We start from the raw sequence: 10897 nt of genomic DNA on the forward strand, positions 1-10897 counted from the left end.
CGTGACCTTACCCGTTATGCTACACTGTCACCCCTGCTACTGCACGCTCTCTCCGTGAACGGCGACAGGCGTCAAATCTCTCGCTCCAGAACGGCCGCAGGACACGACTCGCGTCTCATTGGCTGAAGAGACAGCGCGAAGGCTCGCCATTCCAGCCTTCGCTGACACGAGCCGAGCGACGAGGACCGCCACGGCGGAGGCCGGAGCCGTCGCGACACGCGCGAATCAGATCGCGGGCGGCGAGCCGAACTCGGCTACGGAGAAACGGAAATCACGGGGCGGAGATCAAACCGCCAAACATCGTCTCGACGGCCTGACAGCTGACTGACGCTCGTAACTAACTTTGTAGCCCCGAGTCTACCAGGGAAAAAAAAAAATATTACTGGCTGCTCCCTTTTAAAAAAGCAGGAACTTCAAACATCTTTTTGATGGCTGTTAACTGAGGAGTAAATTGATTCATTTGAAGGTGCTTTAGAGTGAAGTTTAACAGGCACTCTTTGAAGCCAGATGCAGTGGGATTCATTCAGGGATGCAACAGGAGGCTAAACATTTAAAAAAAAAAAAAAAAAACTTTATCAGGTGCTGAACTAACTCCTGGAAGTCATCCGCTTGTTTGATTCAAAACTACCCTGCAAGCTTACAGGTGCAACCCAAGAAAATCAAACAGGGGGCCTTGCTTTCTACATGTAAGGGCAAACAATAAATTCATTACACAAGTTTGACTGACAGCTAGGCTGTACCAAAACCAAAAAGGTATACATATCCTGGGATTGTCTTTAAAAAAGCGGAGATCCAGCAAGAGAGACTTCTGGGAAGGAAGATAAATTTACCTTATTTGCCTTGATTTTAAAAAGCAGAAAGTGATGCCAGCCTCTCTTACCTGCTCATAGTATTTATTGTGGGCAACATAGAACTGGGCATCAAAGGACTCCTCTGTCACAAGCACCTGTTGTCTTTCACCAACCTGGAGAGGAGAGAGAGGGAGGGAGGAAAGGGAGAGAAATGGAAGATGTAGGGGGAGGGGGGTGACCAGAGAGGGATGGGGGGGGGGGGGGGTAAAGAGAGGGTGAGAGAAAGAGAAAAGGAAAAGAGAGAGAGAGCATTTATTTCCTCTGACAATCCACAACCCTCAATAAACGCTCTGTGCAGTATCTGGCACAAACTGCAAAGCAAACATCGCTCCCCCCCGGTCTAAATTATGAGGCTGCCTGCACATTGGACTGGACACAACAAGAGCCGCTGCCCCGCTCTCCATCAATACCCCCGGGATGGCTTTATCACCCAGGCCCTGCTTTAAAGCCCAACCTTCTGGGCATGACGGCGTAAATACTATTTTTATTACCTTGTAAAAAAAAAAAAAAAAAACGACAGCGGATAGAGACCGAGCCTCACAGTGTTTCCAATTCTGCGGCTCCTAATCATTGTTCTTCATAACGTTCCTTACACTCGCGGAGCGTACGACGCTCGCATTATTAAAACGTATTAATAGGAAGAAACGGAGAGGGGAAAGACAGAAGAGGCGAACGGGAACGTGCCCGGTCTGTCAATGAGACGGCCACCCAGGCGTGCGTTACAGGGAGAGCAGCACAATGGGGGGGGAGACCTTATCTGGCTTCGCCTCCTTTCGATAGTATCCATTAGTGTATCAAATGCAAAAAAAATACGGCTCAGTGAAACGAGCACAGGCCCCCGATTTTCTGCACCCTCGTTTTTGATGAACTAACGAACCGACGGGAATTTGCGACCGTGGAACAACCGCGAAAAGCTGCCGGCGCGGAAACAATGTAGGAGAAACATATTTTCAGTTTTTTTTTTGTTGCAAATTGCGAATTATTTTCCGTTTGTTTCAATGGGCGGAGGCGCAGGCTGATTGGACAGCGCGCCCGCGTCCTAGGAAACGCGAGGCAGCCGCCGAACGGCCGGGGACGGAAGTCGCCACGGCGACCGGCGCGTGACTGACAGCCTCTCCCCCTGTCCCCGATAGCCGGGGAACACCGTGCACTCATGACACAAAAGCAAATTTGCAAATTGAAATGAGGAAGGGCGCACTGCGATGTGCTGAAGACGAGCGAGGGGCGTGAGGGGGGCGCCTTTTTTTACGGTTTGAATTCTGACCCGTGCCTGGAGTCCGAGGCAGACTGGGAACCGTGAGGTACACATCTGCCCCTTCTGAAGCGAGTTCTTTCGACGAGCCCTCAGACCGCGGTTCTCAGCGCGACGCGGGCCTGATGAAGCGCGCAGGAGAGCGCGCGTTCGAACGCGGCCTCCCTCGTCACCGTCAGGGCCGAAGGCCATTCGTGCGAATTTTAAAAGGGGTTTTGGCACGGCGCCCCTCAAAAACAGGGACGTAGCAGGACCTCAGACGGGACGAACCCAAACCGCTTCGGCTCTCCCTAAAGGGACAGGGGGCAGCATCTGGCCTTTTGAAACGGCAGTTAATTTTCCGCTGCCGGGGGACGCCACCCCGGCAAAAAGGGGACCCCCTCTTTGTTTTTGGGTCGCCCCATTGGGCCTCTTTTTTTTTTTTTAGACAAATGAAAAGAGGGCTCCCCCCTTAGTTCCTGCTACTCGCTCCCCAAAACACAGACAGACTCTGCCAGGGAGGACAAAGCGCTGTGGATCTGCATTCGCCGCGGACTCTCTAATTACATTAAGCGTGTCCGACATTATACTCTCCACGTAGCGCGTGCCTCACCATATAAAGCCCAACGACGGCAATCTGCCTCCCTCTGCTCGGTCAGAGAAAGACTTAAAAAACCCAAAAAACTACATTAAAAAAACCAGAGGTAATAAAGTGAAAATGCGTCCCCAACACCCTGGCTCTTAACACAAGCCTATGTGAAGGTAAAAGCACACCTCCTCAAGATGCCTTTCCACAAAAAACACACCATCGCCTTCCAGCAGGGAGACCGCCCTCCCAGGGTATCCCAGCATTCACTGCGCTTCTTGCCGAGGCAGCCCACGGCCAATGAGCGGTTTGTGAGGGTGAGGGGTCCAAAGGTTAATGGTCAGATGGCGCCATTTTGCCCAATTCTGAAGGAGCTCTAACGTGGAACTAAGCTGCTTTGTCCGGTTTTCTCCCGTCTTGCTGTTCCCTGCTTGGACAGCTTCAGTACGCCCCAGTCGTCAAGGGTTACGCCGTCGCTGAACAATAGCCCTGCGGTCAGCAGTGTTACGGTGGTCACGGAGAGCGTGTTCACTGCCCCACGTAACCACAGGACCGTCATGACCGCACGGTTCAGACCCATGACCGCAGCCAAGACCAAAGGAAAACAAAACAACAGCCTTCTTGCTGAAAACGCACGGACGAATTCGAAAACATTCTCCCTCCCAACCGCAACTGCTTGAGGACACTTGAAATGCCTCAAAAACATGACTGCGAACCGTACAGATGAGTACTAATGCACTGCAGAGAGGAGAACACGGCTCAAGCTGCACAGCCACTTGAATTTAAAAAGGGAGGGCGGGTTATTCATATTACAACGGGAACAAAACAAGCTGGCCAAAATAAAGTAATGTTCCCTTCCGAGAAAATAAAAGAGACTGGAAATTTTGAATTTTGAAGACACAGTCCACTCTACATTTCCCGTAATCAAGAGAAAACATCATCATCATCATCATTATGCCAGCAAACACAGGTTTTTTTGTGTTCCCCTATTATACTCTGAAAAACAGATTACGAAGAGGACAGCTCCAGATTCAAACAGGTGGGCAAATCTAAAGCACGCTTGTGTAGGAAAATCTCCACCGATCTCATTAGGCACTCCCAATGCGTTTATGACTAAAGGGACAGTCTCGTCACCCATGCGAAAGCAAACGGCAAAAGGCAATTCACACAAGTCAAAGTGATGCTGCACAGCGTCCATCTGTAACTTAATAACAATGACAGGGGACCTGGCAGTGTCAGGGCAGTTTCGAAAACATGAACATTGTTAAGGAAGAAGGCACGGTGAAAGGCATTATGGGATGTACACCACATTCCGGGGGAACGTGGAAATAGCACAGGATGCACAAGCTACGCACAAATGTATTTTCACCCTCAGTTAACATTAAAATCGCTAATTTAATATAAGCACACAAACACACGCATGAAAGTGCACATTCTCAGCTTTCATTAAAGGGTATTTTTTATACATTTTGGTTTCACCATATATATATATATATAATGTGTGTTTATATAAAATTGGGCATTTCAATGTTACAGTGTAATGTTACACACACACATACACACATGCACACTCTTAAGTGGCCAAAAATATGTGCAGAAATATCTTCACTTAAGAGTTCAGGGACTGGGAAAGGCACACCGGCTCTTTAACGTCTTCACAGAATTAAAAGCCCAATAAAAACTCCCGTAATAGTGTGCACGAGCACGTCCCTTTCCTGCACTCTTGTGGTGCACATTCTTTTCCAAGATTGTTCAATCTCACACCACGATGCTGCAACTTTAATTCAGGCCAAGCGTTCCACAATTAGTAACCGCTCCAGCCTGCGAAACGCTCCCTTACATTTTGAATACGTATCAAATCGCAGCGATACCCTGCCAATTCCACTGCTCATACCGTGTAGGCAAAGATCCAGTCCACAAGGGCTGGACTAGCGTTGCATCATACTAATCTATATGTGAGGATACATGCTTCCTCAATCAAAGCTTTAAAACAGAATAAACATGTTTTTTTGTTTTTGTTAATAAATGTGTGATTGAAAAATGTTTCACATGATTGCCAAAGTTTTACGAGGGAAAAAAAATAACTAACAAACAATGCATTCGGCTCACAGATAAGACTGCAACACAATTACTTTAAAAGCCATGATGAATTTTAAAACATTGTCACAGAGTTTAAGAACATTGCGTTCACAGGATAAGCCTCTATGCTTGTGTGCATGCAAGCTGATTAAAGCTTTTTATAATGATTGAATACAAGACCTACATTAAATACTACATCCTCAGTAAAAGACGCACTCGGGTGAAAACAGCCCTGAAAAACAAATTCTTCAGCGAACATGAAGAAAGCTTCCTCAAAACAAAAGCTACAACATCCTACCAGAGTCACTTCATGGAAGTACAATGGTTAAAGGTTCAAAAGTTTAAGGTTGGTAAAAGTACAGTTCATGTAGTTTTAATCAAATACCAATGTGTGCCATTATCTTGTCAAGGACACAGACTCTTTCTGGAAGGTTCTGTGTATCTATTCAGTTGTTTCTAGTGCACAGCACACTTCTGGCACTCCCGAGGAAAACGATGGTTTCGTTCCGCAGGGCCCAGACAAGCAGACAGCAGAAGCTGACTGCTGATAAGCATGGCCTGGAAATAGCTTTCGGGCCAGCTAGCCAGGTACTGGGCTGCAGTGAACTCGTCCAGTCAACCCGAGCCGGCAGAATGGCAGAGACTACCTCGTAATCTTCGGCGACTCCACCCATCTCCCCTCACAGGGCACTGACCTGTCCCTTTCTCTGACTCCATTCGGTTCGTGAGTCCCACAGTCATAGATGGCGGGAAAGGTGTTTCAAGACTCCATTAGCTTCCCTGCCAATTTCAGCACGCGCTTCCAAATGGAAGCCTCCGCACTGGGCAAGATATGCTCTGATTACCCAAGATTGTCGATAATACGGTGTCATTTGAGGGTATTAATGTCCTCTCACTTGTTTTGTGGCTGAATTGGAGAAAATGACCATGAATGACAATTTGACCAAGTCTGGAATAATGGCACCATTACAGGAGGTGCTCTCCCAGCACTTTCGTAAAAGTACTGAAGTAAGTTGAGGGAATGTAACCCTATGCAGTCTTTCAGAATGTGCCTTCAGTCACTGATCAGTGGTCTCAAACCAGTTCACACAAGATACCGTCCGGTACTGCATGTGACATGATACTGAAGACTCCAATATGATTCCAAAACTTCTAATATAAGTCCCCTTTCCACCAGGTTGTAGGAACTAAAACCACACAGGAACTCTCCACAACGGTAACCAAAATGGTTCCTGGAGCGTATTCATGTTTGCTTTCCAACCGCACCTCAGGAACCTTGAAGATTATGCAAAGTAGGAGGAAGTGTTGTTCCTCTATTTGAGCCACTCCAGTTATTGTGGCCTTCAATCTTTTGTAATGCTGCTTTAGTCGTTTTTTTCCCCCTGGCACTGTTTAGCTGAGTCATCTATGGGCGGGCCAGCTAAACGCAAAGAAATCTTTTGGCACCTTTGCATGACGAGTCACTGACTAAAATTCCCTCTGAACAGCATCATACCGCAGATTGCACCTTGTTGCACCAAAGTCACTGATTTTACGTGAGTTATAGCTTCGTGTTCCTATTTTATTTCCTGCAGTTCTACACCTGTGGTTATTATTGAACTACTGCACCACTTAAACCAGCAGTCAAATGAGTTAAAGTTAGCTAGCTACGAATAAGTCTCTGTGTTCATTCTAGTACTAGCCTATCTGCCAAAAACAGCATCTGACAAACAGAATGATTACAAACAGTAGACACGTTTGTTTTCTCCCCGCTATCATTTATGATTGTGATTTATTGGTAACAAAATGTAACAAAAATTAATATTTGAACGGGCCATAGCACAATACTGCATAAATCATATTTGTGTATTCCAGACAAATACCACACTTATTTTGAGCAAAATGTTTTTTTGTGGCAGAACTAACATTACTGGCCACATCATGTAAATATATGCAAGTAAAAGCTTACCTATTGGTGGTCAAGTCAAGTCATATTTCTAGATTTGTTAGACAAGTCTCTCCAAATGAACCCATTTCACATTTGTACATTCATTTATTTAAAAATGGCGGTTGGTTTGATCGGCAAAAGACGATTCACAGAAAGTCTGTGGTTCAACAATCTCAATGTGATGTACAGGATTGCTAGCTCCACCCCATAGTTCCAGGGCACCTTAAACAAGGACTGCCTTGTGAGCAGGGACTAAAAAAGGGGACAGTAACCATGGCCCAAGGCCCAAAATCAGCCCCAGTTCCTCCTGTGGAAAAGGGGCTTTAGTTCCTGAGTTCTGCAAAAAAGTTCCTGAGTTATGGAAAATGTTCTCGTGGAGGAAAAGGGGCTATATTCTTCAGATATTCTGTCAATGCAAATCCACATTCAGTGTTAATAAACTGGCTACTGAGCCAATCCGCATGCTGTAAAGATTTTTAATTCATTTGTTTCTCATGGGCAATTTTAGTATGCATTAAGCGTTACCACAATCTAAACTTTCAACATAAAATCCCACCAACTAAGAAAAATAACAGCAAACAAACACTACTACCGATAAGCTATGGCTATGTAAAAATTTAATTCGTTTAAATTGCGCATGCTGTTGACAGATTCACTGACTGTGTGCACTGCACTGCCTTTAACCAGTTCACTAAAGTGGCTGCTTTAATGAATTGTTTTTGCCCCATCTGTAGCGATAAACAGTATACAATTTACACCAGAATGATTTTTATTATAATGAATGCATTTACGGTGTTAAAACAAAGACAGTGTCCCAACCAGTCCTGAGATGTTTTGGGGTGTGACAATGGCTTTTTACTGCCAATGGATCAATTATGTCAAACATGGCATCTTCATTTCCAAATATCAATGCTTAAGATATAAAAAGAAAGTCAGACCCCTGCCTGATAAGACTTTCTACATTATTGAGTAAACACACGGTGTAGATATCAATACCCTTATTTTGGAAATATAAATTTAAAAATGGTTTCTCCCTCAGGGAGCAACTCAAAATGATGGTATATTAAATACATCACAGCAGGAACATAAACAACTATGATATTGGAATATTTAAAAAAAAAAAAAAAAGCAGAACCGCTGAAAGTAGGCATTAAGATGAACAATGGTGTTCAAATAAAAATAATAAATGCACATTTCCAAGCAATTACCCTTAAAAGTAACATAACATAACATCAGACTTATTGTAGAGCATAGTATTGATCTACAATAACAACATAACCACAAGCCATATTGCTTACATGATGCCAAAAGAAAAACATTAACTGGGACGACACTCAACAAGAACTGAATGAGGTATGCAAAATTGTACTGGAATTAATTTAACGATTCAAGGACCAGCTTTTGAGTCCAATTTCGAGTCCAATTTCAAGTCCAAATTCAGGGGGCCACAGTGAAGTCTCAACAGGTGTTTGACTCCAATGACTGCCTCAAGGCAGAAGAAACGATGGAAAAAGAAATATTTAAAAAAAACAAAAACAAATGGCACAAGTACTGTGCAAAAACCCTTGTTTTGAAATATACCCTTTGGAAGAACCTATGATTAATTTCCTTGTGGCTTTTAAGAATCTCTCCGATTACACACAAGCAACTGCAGGTGTGTCTTTAAAGAGGAGAGGCTCAGTGACTGCATCCGAGAGTTCCTCAAAAAGAAATGAAGACAGAGACAGAAAGAAATAGGAAAGAAAGAAAAAGGAAGATGAGGAAAGACAGAAAGAAAAACCAGTCAGAGGGACAGACCTGAATAGAGAAAGAAAATATATATCCCCCTAACAAACAAGCAGAGCCCTGCAGCACACACAGGCTCCCTGCTAAAGGTGAACTCATTATATTCAGGCAGCGAAGGCCAAACTACATTAAGTTTTTAGGAGGAGTATGTTCCTGGGCCCACAGCCGATCTCATGAATTCATCATGCACTACAAAGAACGAGGAAGGAGAAGGGGGGAAAAAACCCAGAAACCCATTTCCACAGTGTATTATAGTCGAATCCTGTCGCTCTGAGAATGCACAATGGAATGGACATACTAGGCTCACTGGATACAGATTGGGCATGGGATGTAGCACGATAGCATGTCCGTTGTCCAGCAGTCACAACCAATGAGTCCATTCAAATCTTCCCATCTGATTGGCTTTTGACAAGATGAAAGATACCCCCATTTTAATTGAGAGTAATCCAGGTTACTGGATTATGGGCAGATTGGGCACAAAACAACTGAATGACAATAAAGATGTCAGATTACATCACGGTCTGATCTGATCCCTAATATGAGGGAAATCTGATTGGATGAAAGTCTGTGACGGGATTCAATTTCCAGGAGGTCCATTCAGGGAGGCTTCTGTGCACGTGACACTGGGAGGCAAAACAAATTTGAGGCTCTTTGGATTTCAATCAGTGGAGAAATAATAATAATTACATGGGTCCAGTACAAACTATCTCCTAATCCACTGTGCTCTGTAGATGAGAAGAGGGTTATTTAGATGATACACAGGCCAGGTTTCACAAACCATAACGGAAAATTAAATGACTTCTTTCATAATGCGCCAATTTCTCAGTTCAGAAGAAGCCTTATCGACACCGGGCAAGTACTCTTTGCGGAGCACCCCGACGCACGCAAACTGTGTGGTTACTCACAGTCTGAGAAGCTAAACTGGCTTCAACCGCGTGCCAGAGAACATGTTGCATGGCTGATGCCTTTAATTGATAATTAATCCGAAGGAGAGGCGCGATGCTCCATGGCACGTGCTCAATAATGAGTAACGCGACGCTTTCCGCCCCCCTTTTATCATCATTATGATTTATTTATCGAGCTGCGATTTCTCTGTTTCTCAAAACGGTTCGAGACCGGTTCCTGCCGGTCCCAGGAGCCGTTAGCGTAGCGTCGAGTGGCGAGCACCCCCTCCAGAGCTACGGCGGGGGTGCGGCCGCGCGGCGCGTCCTCGAGCTAACGCGAGCGCTAACGCTAACCCCCGTTTTCGGATTCGTTTGGACTCCAGCCTTCCCCGAAAGGGAAGGAGCCGCTAGCGGAGGATCTCGGGAGAGCCTCGTCTCTCCGCCGCGCTCTGGTGAGCCGATCCAGCACAGCGAGGGGGCAGCGCAATTATGAAACAAGACGTGTTATTCGCGCGTGTTTACCAGCCAGGCTCCGAGGCAAGCTGGGCTCTCGCTCAAACATAAATAAATAAAAGATAAACGCACCATTTTGTGCAAAAAAAAAAAAAAAAAAAATTTAAATAAACAAACGGGCTGTGGAGCAGAACGAAGGCTGGAAGACAGGCAATGTTCTGAGCGCACATTAACCTCAAAGCTGGCTTGAAAGATGCCGGCTGCCGGTTGAGAGTTTTAGAGTTTAAAAAAAAAAAAAAAAAAACATTTTTAAGAAGAGTTTCAAAGAGACGGTTGTGATTTACAGGGTTCTTTATTCCATAAGGATCTGTATATCTGTTTGTGAGGACAGAGATGCGACACAATAAACAACAAGGGGACAGAAATAAGCAGCTTATCTTTAAGGGGCCACTAATTTGCAGTAACAGCACTATGCCTGAAATCCTGCAGGCCATCTGAAAGCTAAGCAGGTCTCCACAGGCTTGCTACTCAATCCCCCCCCCCCCCACCCCCACCCCCCCACACAAAGTCCTCGGCCAGCTTTCACGGACTTTGACAAACGACATGATGCGATCAGTTGTCCGGGGCAACGAGGTTGCGTCCGCAAACGATTTGGTGACCCGGGGGGCGGGGGGGATGGGGGGGGGTCAGAGCTCCATGGGGGCCGAGCTGCGTCACGCCCGGTCCCCGTGCGCAAGTCACCCCCCACCCCCCCGACAACCCCCAACCCCCCCCCCCCCCGCCCCCTGCATGACGGGGGCATTCCTTCATGCTCTGGCACCCACGGCAACAGCGGCGGGCACAAAAGGGGAGCCTGTGCGTGGCCGGGTGCGTGCGCACTGGGCCAAAGGGCCCCGCGTTCTTCCTTTCGCGGCCCTCACAATGAGCCTCAGACAGCGCGGGCCGGCTCCACGCTGAACAAACAGGTGCACTCACCACCACCCAGGGGCCCCGGATTCACCGGGCCTGTCACGGCACTGATCTGGGATCAGTGATCAGTTACAGCTCACACCGGACAGCTTTGGACAGAGGAACCCTGATCTACAATCGGCAACTCCTCCT

At 46.2% G+C, this 10897-nt stretch overlaps 1 protein-coding gene across 2 annotated transcripts in view; it reads right to left on the reverse strand.

The window, feature by feature from the left end:
• Window positions 1–10897, reverse strand: part of cdkal1 (CDK5 regulatory subunit associated protein 1-like 1) — a 374306-nt gene that overhangs the window by 24207 nt on the left and 339202 nt on the right. For both annotated transcript variants that reach the window (XM_035380803.1, XM_035380794.1), the window contains exon 13: window positions 881–964. In XM_035380803.1, coding sequence (XP_035236694.1) covers window positions 881–964 — 84 coding nt within the window. The remainder of the gene's footprint in view (window positions 1–880; window positions 965–10897) is intronic.

This window comes from Anguilla anguilla, chromosome 1 (genome assembly GCF_013347855.1).
Source record: "Anguilla anguilla isolate fAngAng1 chromosome 1, fAngAng1.pri, whole genome shotgun sequence".
Lineage (NCBI taxonomy): Eukaryota > Metazoa > Chordata > Actinopteri > Anguilliformes > Anguillidae > Anguilla > Anguilla anguilla.